This window comes from Mustela nigripes, chromosome 10 (genome assembly GCF_022355385.1).
Source record: "Mustela nigripes isolate SB6536 chromosome 10, MUSNIG.SB6536, whole genome shotgun sequence".
NCBI classification, from domain to species: domain Eukaryota; kingdom Metazoa; phylum Chordata; class Mammalia; order Carnivora; family Mustelidae; genus Mustela; species Mustela nigripes.
Window position 1 is genome coordinate 65,710,058 of NC_081566.1, and position 15,185 is coordinate 65,725,242.

At 58.9% G+C, this 15,185-nt stretch overlaps 1 protein-coding gene and 1 long non-coding RNA gene across 19 annotated transcripts in view; both read left to right on the plus strand.

Moving 5' to 3' along the window:
* The window catches only part of ARHGEF2 (Rho/Rac guanine nucleotide exchange factor 2), a 38,994-nt gene extending 34,646 nt beyond the window's left edge, over nucleotides 1–4,348 (plus strand). For 11 of the 18 annotated variants that reach the window (XM_059413700.1, XM_059413698.1, XM_059413707.1 and 8 more), the window contains 8 exons: nucleotides 160–357; nucleotides 678–797; nucleotides 890–972; nucleotides 1,079–1,114; nucleotides 1,270–1,372; nucleotides 1,523–1,966; nucleotides 2,237–2,354; nucleotides 3,260–4,348. In XM_059413700.1, the coding sequence (XP_059269683.1) occupies nucleotides 160–357; nucleotides 678–797; nucleotides 890–972; nucleotides 1,079–1,114; nucleotides 1,270–1,372; nucleotides 1,523–1,966; nucleotides 2,237–2,354; nucleotides 3,260–3,635 (1,478 nt within the window). In that variant the 3' untranslated portion in view covers nucleotides 3,636–4,348. Of the gene's footprint in view, nucleotides 1–159; nucleotides 358–677; nucleotides 798–889; nucleotides 973–1,078; nucleotides 1,115–1,269; nucleotides 1,373–1,522; nucleotides 1,967–2,170; nucleotides 2,355–3,259 lie in introns of those variants that run through there. The other 7 variants (XM_059413703.1, XM_059413702.1, XM_059413699.1 and 4 more) reach the window with 6 other exon arrangements.
* Nucleotides 4,349–5,602: 1,254 nt separating this feature from the next.
* LOC132025881 (uncharacterized) lies at nucleotides 5,603–7,165 on the plus strand. The gene is made up of 2 exons (XR_009406726.1): nucleotides 5,603–6,797; nucleotides 6,935–7,165. It is a non-coding gene; the product is annotated as an uncharacterized LOC132025881 (long non-coding RNA).
* The last annotated feature ends 8,020 nt before the right edge of the window (nucleotides 7,166–15,185 follow it).

Consider the following 15,185-nt stretch of genomic DNA (forward strand, 5'->3'; position numbering starts at 1 on the left):
GGCCCCTGGGGAGGGGAGGCGGGGTCCCGCCCCCCCCCCCCCCCCCCCCCCCCCCACGCGCCACCCCCGGCCCCCCCCTCCCCCCGGCCCCCCCCCCCCCCCCGCCCTCCCCTCCTCCATCAGCCCCTGCCGTGTGCTCATCTGTCCCCATATCCACAGTGGAGCTTCAACAGAAAGACCAGGCCTTGGTTGAGCTGCTGCAGGAGAAGGTCGGGCTGTTTGCCGAGATGACCCATTTCCAGGTGGACGAGGATGGTGGCGGCTTGACCCTGCCTACCCTACCCAGGGGCCTTTTCCGCTCCGAGTCCCTGGAGTGCCCCCGCGGAGAGCGGCTGCTGCAGGATGCCATCCGGGAGGGTGAGGGAGCCCTGAGGGGGAGTCCAGCGCCATCGCTCGGGCTAGACCGGGGCACGGCCCCACTGTCCCTAAACTCCCTGTGGCACCCGGTGGGGGGAAGGCTGGGGAGGAGGCTGGTCCTTGCTGCTGTCGGACACCTTGTCCTCCGTACATTTGTGCTGCCCTTTCAGTGTCCTTCGGTGACCTTTGCCTTGTGCAGGGTGGAATGAGTGGGGTCCCCGGGGTGCCTGACGGCTGCGTGGGCCTTGGGTGGAAGGCGCCCTGTGGTTCCCTGCAGGGTTCCGTGGGGCTCCCCCGCTTACCTCCCCCCTTCCCCGTAGTGGAGGGTCTGAAAGACCTCCTGGTGGGGCCCGGAGTGGAGCTGCTCCTGACAGCCCGGGAACCAGCCTTGCCCGGGGACCTCGACAGCGGCGGTAGCACAAGTCCTGGGGTCACTGCCAGTGAGTGCCTGGGCTGGGGCCATGGTGGTGGGTGGGAGGGAGGGCCTGGCCCCGGGGACCAGAGCTCAGCCCGTGCTCTCCGCTCTCCGCAGATGGTGAGGCCGGAACCTTCAATGGCTCCACTGAGCTCTGCGGAACCGACTCGGACTCCAGCCGGAAGGTGGGCCTCCCGCAGGTGTGAGCGCTGGCCGGGGGCAGGAGGGGCCAAGGGCCTGTGGACCCCTGACACAGAGCTGTGGGGGACAGGTGCCTGCGACTCCCGTCCTTGCCTCTCTTTGCAGGACCGGAACGGAAATCAGCTGAGAGCCCCCCAGGAGGTGAGGTGGGAAGCTGCTGGCGGAGCCCCCCAAAGGGCGGGCCTTTTGCCTGAGAAATGCGAGCCCAGTGCGGGGTGGCGGTGGGGAGAGCGGACGTCTGAGAGCGTCTGCAGGCCTGCTGGCCCCAGACCCACATTCAGTCACCTTCTGGCCAGCTCTCCCATCCCGAGGCTTGGGCCCTGTCCCCACCCTCTCCTCTGTCCTCAGGAAGCGCTGCAGCGACTGGTCAATCTCTATGGGCTTCTGCACGGCCTCCAGGTCAGCGGGGCCGGGGCTGGACCGGGCAGGGGAGGAGCCTGAGCGGGGCCGCCTGTCCACCGGGGTGGCGCGTTGCGTGGCCCTGGCCCGGGCCTCGGGGCCCCCGCAGCGAGGGCTCTGACGCACCCGCGGGGCCCCCCTCGCCCGCAGGCGGCCGTGGCGCAGCAGGACACGCTGATGGAGGCGCGGTTCCCCGAGGGCCCCGAGCGGCGGGAGAAGCTGGCGCGCGCCAACTCCCGGGACGGGGAGGCCGGCCGCGCCGCGCCCGCGCCGCCCGCGCCCGACAAGCAGGCCACCGAGCTGGCGCTCCTGCAGCGACAACACGCGCTGCTGCAGGAGGAGCTGCGGCGCTGCCGGCGGCTGGGCGAGGAGCGCGCCACCGAGGCGGGCAGCCTGGAGGCGCGGCTCCGCGAGAGCGAGCAGGCGCGCGCGCGGCTGGAGCGCGAGGCCGAGGAGGCCCGCAGGCAGCTGGCCGCGCTGGGCCACAGCGAGCCGCCCCCGGCCGAGGCGCCCTGGGCGCGCAGACCGCTGGACCCGCGGCGCCGCAGCCTCCCCGCGGGCGACGCCCTGTACCTGAGCTTCACGCCCCCGCAGGTAAGGGAGCGGGCGCTGGCGGGGGGCGCTGGCGGGGGGGTGCGCGGGGGCTGCCCCCGAGGGGGCGGGCGTCGGCGCCCCCGGGGGCGCGAGGCCGCGGCCGGACAGCTGGGGAGGCGACCGCGGCGCCGGCGGGGCATGGGTGCTGCGGGCCCGGCCGAGCTCACTCCCCGGCCCGCTGCCTTTCCTGCCGGACCGTCACAGCCCAGCCGAGGCCACGAGCGCCTGGATTTGTCTGTGACCATTCGCTCTGTCCATCGACCCTTTGAGGACCGAGAGAGGCAGGACCTGGGCAGCCCCGAGGAGCGGCTGCAGGACAGCAGCGACCCGGACACGGGCAGCGAGGAGGAGGGGGGCTGCCGCCTGTCCCCGCCCCACAGTCCGCGAGGTGAGGCCCGAATGGCCGTCGGGGGGGTGCTGCCGGGACGCTTAGGGGGGCCCGCCATCACATCTGAGGTGCCGGTGACTCTTGGGACGGACACACGAGACACACCTGCGGCCTTTCCCGGAGCAGAGCGGGGAGTGGAGCTCTAGGAACCAAAGGAGGTAGCAGACCCCGCAGTAAGTCTGTGATGTCAGCCTTTTCTTTTTCTTTTTTAAAAAAAGGTTTATTTATTTGACAGAGAAATCACAAGCAGGTGTGGGGTGCGGGGTGGGGGGGGGAGCAGGCTCCTCACTGAGCAGAGAGCCTGATACAGGGCTGGATCCCAGGACCCTGAAACCATGACCCCAGCCAGAGGCAGAGGCTTTAACCCACTGAGCCACCCAGGCGACCCGATGACAGCCTTTTTAAGTAGAAATAGTTTGTTTTATTTTAATTTATTTATTTGACAGAGCTCTCAAGTAGGCAGAGAGGCAGGCAGAGAGGGAGGAGGAAGTGGGCTCTGAGTTGAGCAGGGAGTCTGATGGGGGACTGGATCCCAGGACCCTGGGATCATGACCTGAACCGAAGGCAGATGCTCAACCGACTGAGCCACTCAGGCACCCCTAAACATAGATTTCTAAGTAAAAAAAAAATTCTTAAGACTGTTGAAGTTCTTATAGTTGATTTAGGAAATACAGAATAATCTAAAGCTAGTGTGACTTTATATAACAATCTTAAAATATTTTGCATGGTATTAGCCAAAGTGTATCTCCCTATCCTCAGAAAGGATACACAGTAGGCAGGTGTGGGCACATTCCTTCCAGTGTGGACAGAGGTTTCGGCTCACCCATGGGGCACTGTTGGTGCAGGGGTGCACCTGCTGGCCAGAGCCTGTGTCCTCCCACTGACTCTGCCCCATCCCCCTGCAGACTTCACCCGAATGCAGGACATCCCAGAAGAGATCGAGAGTCGCGACGGGGAGCCTGTGGCTTCAGAGAGCTAAGGGGGCCCCTCACTCCGTCCTGTGCCCCCAGGAAGAACACACCAGGGGAGGCAAACTCTGGAGCCTCCAGTGTGCCGTCGGCAAGGGAACATTGGAAAGAACTGCCAACTGCCCCTGCCGGCTCTGGGGCTCCTCGGACCCCTGGGGCCGCTGGGAAGCTGGGGGGAAATGGGCCACAGCACCTCCTGCTGGTATCCAGGAGCTACACCACGGATGCCAGCTTTTCATGCCTTCTTCCCTCTACTTTAGGAAAATTTATTTATTTATTGTTTATTAGTTACACGGGGAGTGGGGAGATTTAGAGGACCAGGGACACGGGAACCAAGCCATAGGGATGAGGGGGCCTTGTCCTGCAACACTACTGGGGCTTATTCAGGCTAAACAACGCCCCCCCCTCCAGCAACACCTGAGAGGCGGGTGCCAAGGACCAGGCCACCCTTCCAGAAGGGCTGTGGGCGGGGCCGTGCTCCCCTTCCCTCCCCTGCTCACTGCTGGGCTCCTTTCTCTCCATCCATCCTGGAGACCCCAGGGAGCTAGCCTGGCTCCCGGAGTCGAGGGCAAGGTGGCGGTGACGGCTCTGTTGGAGGGGGAGGGGAAAGCCCACGGGACCAGAATGTTCTTTGTTGTTGTTTTCTTTTTTGTACCAAAGCCAACTGCACGTGTTTTGTATTTTTAAGAGATGATTGTAGGCAATTAGAAATCACAGCCTTCTATCTGCGCTTATCAGAAGAGCTTGCGGGGTGGGGGGGAATGGCGTCCTCTCACCGGCGGTAAAGGGGGACCTACTCTGACCTCTTCTCCAGCCATTTGGAAAACATTTAGGGTGAGTTGGGGAATCTCTGTGAACCCTGACCTCATCCGCACCTCAGCAGCCGTGACTGAAACCTCATTGTGAATTTGGGGGATTTTCCGGTGGACCCCCAGTGCCCACCAGCCCCTGCCATTTTCTGCCAATTTGATTGTTTAAAAAAGAAAAGATAAAGCAAGGAAAATTAAAGACCTGGAACCCCCACGAGTTGCTGTCTCCATGCTTGCCAGCCCTAGGGCCGCGCCAGTGTCCCCTCCAGAGGAGGGGCAGGCCACCTCCCCCGGCACAGGCCACTCCCATAACAAAGTGCCATGAGCCCTTGTTGTGGGCGCTGACAACCGCAAATACATGGGTCAAAATGAAGGGCACTTAGGGTCCAGGGGCTGTTGGGGATTCCAGAATTAGAAAACTGGTCTCAGCCTCATTTGCATGCCCTGCTCAGAAATGACCTCAGCCAGTGGCCCCCTCCCACCGGCGGGCCCAGTTCCTGCCAGCCTCTCTCCAGAGTCCTTCGTTTTCAGATTCAGCCCCCGCTCTGCCTCAGTCTAAAGTGTCAGAGCCCTGGGGCAACCTCTTCCAGGGGCAGCGGTTGGGTCAGTTTCAGTTCTGGGTTTTGCTCATTTCACTTCCTGTTTCTGGCTACTACCCCTGGGGCTGGGGGAGGGGCAGAGGGAGGGCAGCGGGGCTGCCCAGGCCTGCCCCTGCGCACACCTCCTCAGGGGAGAGGAACTGAAATCCTCTGGCCACCTCTCCCCTGCACCCGCCCATCTGGCCTTCAGCAGGTGCTTTCTTGTCTGTACAGGGTCTGTGCCCGGGAGGGGGTGGGTCTGGAAAGGGAAGGCTCCCCTGACCAGGGTGGCCCAGCCTAGGGAGGCCCTGGCTCTCCACTTCCCTCCCAGCGTCTGGCTTCCGGACCTGGGGCTCCGCAGTGTGCAGCATCAGCTGGAAGCTGGGACCCCTCCAGGGTGCAGCGGACAGAGGACAACCACAGTGTGGGTGGGAGAGACTAGCACTCAGACCAAGAAAGGGGAATGCAGGTTCCTCCAACATGGTCTGATCTGGTGAAGGATGCCGGTCAGGAGAGATGCAGGGACTGGAGACACAGCGCAGGGCGGGCGTGGAGAAGCCCTCAGCCCACAGGGACAGCGCTGTGCATCCCCATTAATGCTGTCTCTCTGCCATTCCTTGACCCCAAGACCTGCTGTCCACCGTTCTCTGATGCTGGACATGAGTCTGGCAATGTCGCCCGTTCTCTCCTGGGCCCTTGCTGAGCCCTTCAGAAATCCAGTCTCAGCCTCCATCCTTCCCACTGCGGTCTCAAAGCTCTCCGGCTGCTTGCTGCAGGGAGCCAGGCCCAGGGTCACCCAGTGCTCGCCGTCCTCACCAAGGAGTGCCCAGTCCTCTGCCGCACCACTCCTTCCCCGCCCACCCCTCTCCATCCGGAGGTAGGTTTGCGTGCAGTCACTCATCTAGGACTTGGACCTGTTGAAACTCTGCCTCGATACTTAACCTCCAGGCCCCATGAGGAGAGATGTCCCCCAGGGAGCGCTGAGGGGCTGCCGGGGAGGAGGTGGCCAGAGAGGGGTACTTAGATGGGGAGGATTTTCCATCCTGAATTGACTGGGAACAGACCTGGAGTTTTGGAACCGGTTTAAACACAAAAGGGAGGAAATTAAACATCAAGAAGCTAACGTTGCTTAATGCATCTCGTGATCTGGTGGCTGTTGGGAGTCCCTTCCACTCGGCAGCTGGGTGTAGCCAAGGGTGTGCTCCCGGCTTTGCTCTGGGCCCTTCAGAGGCTGGAGTGGTCAGGCTGGTGGTGGTGACGGGGGCAATGGGAGTGGGCGCTCCAGCCGGTCTGGCTTCCGCCACCTCCCTCCTTTCCAGCGCCTGGCTCCCAGAAAGTCCCTTCCGATTGCTCTCCATCATCGCTGCTGGGTCTCCATGGGGACGGAAACCAAAGGCAGGACCCCCACCGCCGCCCCCGCCCTGGAGAACTCTCCTCAGAAGGAACTGGAGGGGCCAACTTTCACTTCACTCCAGAGTGGAAACATCAGCGCACAGGAGACCTCGCTGGCTCCCGGTCCCCGTCTCCCAGTTGCCCCCTCCTCCTCCTCTGGGACTCCATTTCCCATGCAGTATCAAGAGCAGCAGCCAACACACTGCTTCGGCACCGCTGAGTCTTCAACACCCCATTTTACAGACGAGAAAACCAGTCCAGAGAAGTAAAGTGACTTAGCGAGGTCCCTCCGCTGGCTCCAGTCGGAGCTCGGATGTGAGCAGGGCTGCTGATGGCGCCGTGCATGGGACAGGCAGGGGAGCTCGCGCCAGGCTCCCACTCTGCTTCCCACGTCTCCGACACACCTGTGGCCCCTCTTCTCCGCACTCCTTCCGCACCTCTCCCCTCCCTACGCCCCACCCACATCCTTGGCTTGACGTCTCCCTGCAAACTCTGCTTAGAGGACAGGCGGGGTTTTACATTGGGGCTGGGAGGATGCCAGGGGTCCGGCAGCGTCTCACAGGGGCTCTCCGTGCAGGGGGCTCCCTTCCCAGGGAGCCTTCTCAGCTGGGGCTGCAGGCACCAGTTTCTCGTGGGCACCACTGGGACGCTCTGAGGCAGACACAGCACCAGGGAACTAGAGATGCGGCGTTTAAGGTGAGGGTAGGGGTGTGGGGGAGGGCACTCAGAGCCAAATGTGCACTGCCTTCTGACCCGTTAGTCTAAAAACCTTGGGAAATTCTCCCAGGAGGCAAAAAAAGGGGCAAAGAATCCTTTTGTCCACACTGAACCAGAGGTGGAAGCGGGACAGAAGGTCGAGCCCGTTGTGACGACCCAGAGGCTGGCTCCGCCGCCCTCCAGCTTTCCTCTGTCCCATCCGTTCCTCCCCCGACGGAAGACCAGAGCTCTGGAGCACTCGGGCCCAGGTGACCCCCAGCCGCCTTCAGCCACACCCGCAGGCCACTGAAGACCGCCCTCCCGGGGGCAGCCCAGGCCGGCTGCATGGTTCTGCCCCCTCCCTCCAGGTGTGTCCGTTTGTCCCAGGCGGTAACCGGGGTCAGAGCCCACCCCCACCACCGCCCTGCCCAGAGCCGGCCACCCGCCGCCTGCCTCTGTCCTTCGGGGCCAGCGGTTCCACCCGGCCCTGGCCCTGGGCCACAGCCTTCCTGGCTGATTCCGGAAGGTGTCTGCCGGGCCCCATCAGGCTCCTGTCTCCAGAGACAGGACAGCCGGGGATGAAATGGTGGCTGCCCGGAAGGGGAGACTGAGAGCCGGGCCCCTGTGGCAGCACGGCCAGGAGCTCCCGGAGCACGCAGCCCAGCAGCCGGAGCACGGCCAGGTTCTCCAGCAAGCCAGCCCCCCGACAAGCCCACTGGCCAGGACGCCTGAGACCCTCAGGGCCAGGAGCTGGGCGGGCACGGCCACGGCCACGGCTGGTGCTGAGCACACCACCTCCCAGGGGACGCCCCAGACCATGGGCAGCAGGGTGTGGACACTGCCGGGCGTGAGAGCTGGTGCCCTGGAGCCGCCAGGGGCTGGGGGGTGGGGGTGGGCATGGGCGCACCTGTATGCAGGAGGGGCTCTACCGGCGGCAGCGGGAGGGGCCGAGGGGGAATTCTTCACCGTGGGGGGCAGCCCCAAGCCTCCATGCCCCGTCTGTCTGAGGGGTGAAAGCAACAGGAGCCCCCCCTTTCCCTGACCACAGGCAGAAGCTCCCTTCTCGGCAGGAAGTGCTCCCTTGGGGCCTGGGGGCAGGGTGGGCGACATGGAGCCATGGAACCCAGATGGGTGTCTGGAGTCCCGAGCCTGCCGCTCACTAAAGCCGTGTGGCTTTGATCAATGACTCCTCTGAGCCCCGGCTTTCCTGTTAAAAATTTCAGACAAAAGTCTCTGCTCCACAAACACGGGAGGGGCGCCTGGGGCCTCAGGTGAGGCGGCTGCCGTCGGCTCAGGCAGGATCTCAGAGTGTGGCGTCCGTCCAGGGTCCCGCATCGGGCTTCCTGCTCAGCGGGGAGTCCGCTGCCCCCTCCCCTTCCCGGCCGTGGCCCCCCCATACACACGCGCTCCCTCTCTAATAAATAAAGCTTTAAAAAATGAAATATCATGTGAGGAAAGTACTTTGTCCATTGCCATTTGCATGGAGGATCATTGCTTCAAGTTTGGGGTGTTCATCGCGGCCAGGAGCCGGGTGTCACACGGCTATCTGTTGTCACGATGCCCGGGGAAGAATGCCAACGCAAACACAGGTCACAATTCACGGCAGCAAGTGACCTTGAGGCTCCAGGCCGGGAGGGAAGGGGCAGAGGAAGCCGCGGCTTCCTGTTCTCCCCGCGCTGGGAGCACGGCCTGCCGGAGCACGGCCTACGGGAGCACGGCCTGCGGGAGCACGGCCTGTGGCATGCCCTCCGCTCTGCTCCTGCTGCTGAGGGGGCAAGGGTCCTGCCAGGCCGCGTCGCCCCCCAGCCATCTCACCCTTTCCTGCTCTAGTCCGTGGAGCCCGAGGCCCGCGGCACCCCCACCCCTTCCTCTGGTCCCCACGCTCCTGTCAGAGGTGTGGGTGCTGAGAAGCACCTCACCTCACCACACCTCATCCTGTCTGCCCATGGTCTCTGTCCCAAATGGAAAAAATGCCGCCCGGGGTCCTCCCCTTAGTGCCCACGTCCCTCCCCTTCGCAGAACGTGCTGGGACACGGCAGGAGACGGTGGAAGGTGAGCAGATAAAAGAGAGGGACTCTCCGAGGATCCAAAATACTCAACACCTTCCTGCCAACTGCCCACTTATTAAGAGACCTGATCTTTACCTGCCTTCGGGTGCTGGGGGAGGAGGAGGTCCTTCAGGACAACCAACCAGCTGCGGGTTCGATGAACCCCATAGGAGAGACCCAGACTGGGCGCCCAGACGTTTCAGTCCTCCAGCAAGGGACAGGTGTGAAATGGGTGGCAGAAGAGGGATGCCCCAGGGCACCTGGGGGGCTCAGTGGGTGAAGCCTCTGCCTTCAGCTCAGGTCATGGTCTCAGGGTCCTGGGATCAAGCCCTGCATCAAGTCCTCTGTTCGGCGGGGAGCCTGCTTCTATTTTTCTCTGCCTACTTATGATCTCTGTCTATCAAATAAATAAATTAAAAAAAAAAAAAAAACAGAAGAAGAGGAGAGATGCCCCATCCCAGTGCAGGGGAACCCCCCAGGCTACCTCCTGGCCTCAGGGGCTGCTCCTGAGTGCCCCACGTCCGTCTGTCTGTCTGTCAGGGCTGTGCGTCTTCTTCCAGTCCACCCCGCACCATCTTGCCTGTCTGGCCATGAGGATGTCTGTCAAATCAGACACTGGGGCAGGATCCCAGCTTCCTGCTATCCGTGTGAAACGTAGGTCCTCTGATTGTTGGCTTCTGTTAGCGGTGTCCATTTCTAATCAGAGTCCTTTCCTTGGTCTGAAACCAGCAGCGTGGGGCGCCTGGGTGGCTCAGTGGGTTAAAGCCTCTGCCTTCGGCTCAGGTCATGATCCCAGGGTCCTGGGATCGAGCCCCGCTGCTCAGCGGGGAGCCTGCTTCCCTTCCTCTCTCTCTGCCTGCCTCTCTGCCTACTTGTGTCTACTACTACTGTCTGTCCAATGGATAAATAAAAATCTTAAAAAAAAAAAAAAATGAAACCAGCAGCGTGCCCGGTTACGTAGAGAGGTGATGCCCCCGGCTGGCTTGTCTGAGAATTCCGCTGGGGAGCCTTCTCTGTTGCTACCAGTTTGTTGGTTGGGGTGTGCATTCATTCATCCATCGACGAACCGCAGCGACTCCTGACCCCTCGCTACGTGCCAGGCCCTGTGCCAGATGCTGGGGAGACAGAAACGGCCGTATGGTCTTCTCCTCATGAAGTATGATACACGTTTTGAGAAGGCTGGGGTCTCTGTGATCATCGAGTTCAACTTCTCAGAAGGAGAGAAAGTGACTTGGCCAAGGCCACTAGGACAACGATGGCAGAGTCAAGATCCGAGATCACAGGCTCTTGGTCCTTGACTCTCTCTACAGCGTTACAAACCCTTTAGGCATTGCTTTCCCCCTTGTGTGGGCCCCAAGTGCCAGGATGTGGACAGAGGGACAGTGACGACTCCTCTCTAGACGGGCTTCGGTCACAACCGCTAGCAGAGGGGGGAACTGGAGCTTTACCAGCCCCGTTTTTTCTCTCAGTCAGACTCTCAGGACCTGCAGTGGTAGATCATGGAGTCTGCCTTACGTGGAAAGGACTTCTAACGGCTGGACCTTCTCCTTGGTCCCCGGAATATCCATCCCTCGCTCAGCGCACGCATTCCTCCAGCACTGCCTCCCTGAGCCTGTACTCCCACGCCTGGGCAAAGAGGAATTGGGGAGGCAGGAGGGACTGAGCTCTCCCCTAACACACCCCGAGAGCAGTACGAGAAGGAAGCTTTGGGTTTGCACTCGTGGCCGAGACAGTGCTGCAGATGCTCCGGGACTACACACGGTAGGAGCAGGAGACCTGGCCCTCCTCTGGATGCCCCTGCACTCGGCCCAGCAGCCGCTCTCCGCTGCTCTGCTGTCCACTGGGACCAACTGCAGAAACTCCTGCCGTCTCGGCTCTCTCTCAACTTTGTGTTTTGGAGCAGTTTCAGACTTTACAGAAAAACCGCAACGGCAGAGAGCCATCTGTATCTTTCATTGTCCACGTTAAAATAAAACCGGCAGTCGGGGCGCCTCGGTGGTTAAGTGTCAGACGTCGGCTCAGGTCAGGATCCTGGGGTCCCCGGATTGAGCCTCGCATGGGGCTCTGCCCTCAGCAGGGAGTCTGCCTCCCCCTCTGCCTCTCTTCCCTGCTCTGGTTCTCTCCCTAATAAATAAATAAAATGAGAGAGATCACGAGCAGGGCGAGCGGCAGAGGGGGAAGCAGGCTCCCCCCTGAGCAGGGAGCCCAATGCGGGGCTCGATCCCAGGACCAGCCTTCTCCACAGTAACTGGCTCAAGAACCAAGGCTGCAGCTCACCAACACCCAACCTCACGCCCGTGATGGTCATTAGCTCTCAGGTTGGTCCCATCAGATGGCAGCGGGGGGAAGGATTTTGATTGTGTGAAGGGCAGAGATTGCTTTCTCCTGTTGACCCGACGTGCAGAAGCGGGGGCCCCAGCGCGTGCTGGCGGACTGCCCGCGACGGCGACGGAGGCCCGTGTACGGAAAACCTTCCCGTGCAGGCAGGCAGGCGGCGAAGCACACACGGTCTCTGGGCTCCGAGCTGTAGGCGAGAATACGTTTATTATCGCTGAAGCCCTTGCGAGTGAGGCTTTCTGTTCCTCACAGCACAAGCATCCTCATTCCAGCCAGAAGGGATGCAAGGTTGGTGAAGGTTGTATTTTAGGGCAGAAGGAAGCAGAAATGCTGGCCGAGTGCACAGCTTGCTGCTGTGAGCTGATGGAAGGGATCGCGCTCGGGCGTGATTCCTCTGAGCGAAGCGGACTGTAAAGCCGCCCCTAGAGCTTGGGGGAAGCTGGAGTTCAGGGACGGCAGGTTTTCAGAAGTGAGAGCTGAGCGGGGCACACAGGGAGCCCTCTGGCGAGCCTGGGGTGGACGACCGGCTGGCACGCTCAGCCCCGCGCCCGGGGGGCCGTGGGACTCTCAGAAGCCAGAGCCTGACTCTGCGGGGCGACCGCTCGCAGGGGTTGTGGATGGACTCAGTGGGTTTAATATAGGTTCTGATGTCCACTTGTTACCATGGCGACAGAATACTCAAATCGGCCTTGTTGTTGCTGCTAAGTTTGTGGGGTTGTTAATTAATTTATTATTATCAGGAAGAAGTAGTCCTCTCCCTACGCGCAGCCTCTCCACCTCTGTTCCTACACGCTCCTCTCAGAGCCTGCTCTGTCCACCCGGCCCTTCCTCTGGGGTTTCCCGCAGGACCCCTTTCCTGGCAGGGAGCAGGAATCGCCTGGAGTTGCTTTGAGTGATGAAACGGGTATTGAAGGAAAGGGTGACGTCGGTGATCCTTGAGAGACCTGGATCCCTGCCTCTGCCCGGGCTGTGGGCCGGAGAGCACAGGGCCCGGGGGCACTCTTGACTTTGGGCAGACCTGAGGGGACACGCAGGTGAGCGTCTCCGCCTGCTCTTCCCTGGGCACAGTCTAGCACAGCTCTGTCAGCCCTGACACCCCAGCACTGCGACAGCCTCGGGCAGCCACCGTTCTCTGGTTCTGACGATCCTTGCAGAAGTGGAGCATTCCAGTCCTTTGTCTAGCGTGGACCGTTGGTTTCATCAGCTGCGGCCACCGAGACATGCAGTGAGCGAGCCTGTCCTCCCTGGAGACGTGTGGGGCAGCCCAGAAACCCAGCCAGCGTGTCCCCCTCCTGCCCGTGCAAGATGCCACCTCCACTGACATGGGCCAGGTTTTCAAAATAACCGTAAACGCTCCCCGCCCCCAACAAAGAAAAACTACCTCAAACCCAGTCTAACTTGCAGAGGTCTCGAATGACTCTGCCCTCTCTACATGCTGCCCATGCTTTTCTGGTTCTCTCGTAATTGGTTCCAGGTACCGGCCTTCGGCATCTTATGCCTTTGAGAAAACGAGCACCCAGACCTCTGATGTATGTATGAGCGGAAAACTCAAGACAGCCATGAGAAGTGTTTGTTAAATGGAAGAGGACAGAATGGGTCCTCCGATCAGAACCACGCGTCGGTCAAGCCCTCAACCTCTTTCCATGCTCCAGCTTTGTAGACAACCGCCGTGCCCGTCCTGCTGTGGGACAGCCGTGGGGGACACAGCATACGTGGTGCGAGCGAGTTCCAACACCAGCTCCCTGGCTCCTTCAGGGATCCCATCCTCAGAGGTGAGGGGAGTTCCTTGGCCAGAAAATTTGATTACGTCAATTTTGCATATGGGAGAGTCTTCCTCTTATCACTGATCTTCAGATCAACCCTGGGATTGCTCCTTGATGTAAAAATTTCCTCCCATGAACTTGAGTTCCTAAAACAGTTCTTTTCGGCCATTATCTTTGTAATTGGAGGAAGAATTGCTGGGGAGGCTGTCTTGCCATGTTGCTTTGAGTCCAATGCAGGACCCCAGGCTTCAGACCCTGGGTTCTTCCAGCATTCCGAGTCCCAGAGAATGTTAGCGAGTTCCCTCTCCTTTGTACTTCTAAAGACACCATGTTTGTTGGTTGGTTGGTTTGTGTTTTGTTTTTTAAATTTAATTTCATTTTTAAATTTTTTTTTATTTTTTTTTATTTATTTGACAGAGAGAGACCACAAGTAGGCAGAGAGGCAGGCAGAGAGAGAGAGGAGGAAGCAGGCTCCCTGCTGAGCAGAGAGCCCGATGTGGGACTCGATCCCAGGACCCTGAGATCATGACCTGAGCCGAAGGCAGCGGCGTAACCCACTGAGCCACCCAGGCGCCCCTCATTTTTAAATATTTTAAAAGATTGTATTTATTTGAGGGAGAGAGACTGAGAGAGAGAACATGAGAGGGAAGAATGTTAGAGGGAGAAGCAGACTCCCCGCTGAGCAGGGAGCCCAACGTGGGACTCTATTCGGGGACTCCAGAATCATGACCTGAGCCGAAGGCAGCTGTTTAACCAACTGAGCCACCCAAGTGCCCCAGTTTCTTTTATTTTAATGAAGATTTTGTTTACAACTACTCTCTACACCCAACCTGGGCTCAAACTCATGACCCTGAACTTACGACCCAGGAGTCCTGTGCTCCTCTGGCAGAGCTGGCCACGTTCCCCATATGTTCCGTTTTTTTTTTTTTTTTTTTTTTTTTTTTTTTTTTTTTTTTTTTTTTTGAGGCGGGAGTGGGTTCTCAAGCAGGCAGAGAGGCAGGCAGAGAGAGGGGGAAGCAGGCTCCCTGCTGAGCAGAGAGCCCGATGCGGGACTCGATCCCAGGACCCTGGGATCATGACCTGAGCCGAAGGCAGAGGCTCAACCCACTGAGCCACCCAGGCGCCCCTATGTTCCTATTTCTTACTGCTGTTGTAGCCTTCTTCTTTTTTTTTTCTTCTTCTTTTTTTTAACTTTTAGTATTTTTTCTTTTGACATTATTTCAGACTTAGAAATGGCACAGAGAATCTCTGTACACCCTTTACCCAGATTTCCCAAATGTTAACGTTGTGTTTTCACATTTACTTTGTCCTTTTCATTCTGAATATATGTATGTATAAATTTTTTCTAAACAGTTTGAAAGTAAGTTGCAGACAAGATGTTCTTATACCTTTAAATTATTCAACGTGTTCCCTAAAAACAAGAATATTCATTCTTTCTCTTTCTTTTTTTCTTTTTGACAGAGAGAGAGCATGAGCAGGGGGAGGAGCAGAGGGAAAGGCCGGCTCCCAGCTGAGCAGGGAGCCCTATGTGGGACTCGATCCCAGGACTCTGAGATCATGACCTGACACTTCACTGAATGAGCCACCCAGGCACTGCTAAACAAGAATATTCTTAAAAAAAAAAACAAAAAAACAAGAATATTCTTACATAGCCATAGTATAACGATCAAAATCAACAAATTTACAATGCTACAGTAATATTATCTAATCTGGAAACTTCCTTCAGATGTTGCTAAATGTCTATCATAGTATCTCTTGTAGCAAAAGACATCTCAGATGTGTGACATTCGCTCACCATTTCCTCATAGTCTCCTTGAGCCTGGAACAGTTCCTCCGGTTTTGTCTTTCATGACATTTTGAAATGTTAGATATTTTTAAAGAGTAAAGGTTAGTTTGGTTTTTAAAGATTTGTTTATTTATTCCAGGAGGGGGATGGGCAGAGGGAGAGAGGGACTCCAAAGCAGACTCTGTGCTGAGTGTGGAGCCCGATGCGGGGCTCAATCCCACGACTCGGAGTTCATGATCTAAGCTGAAATCAAGAGTCCGACGCTCAACTGACTGAGCCACCCAGGTGCCCCTGACGGCCAGCTGTTTTATGTGACATCCTCAACTTGGACTTGTCTATTTGCTTATGATCAGACTTGGGTTATAACGTTTTTGGCGCTGTGTTCACTTAAGAGTATTCCAACAGGAGGTGCGTGACGTCTATCGCTGGTGACATTGGCTTCCATCATTTAGTT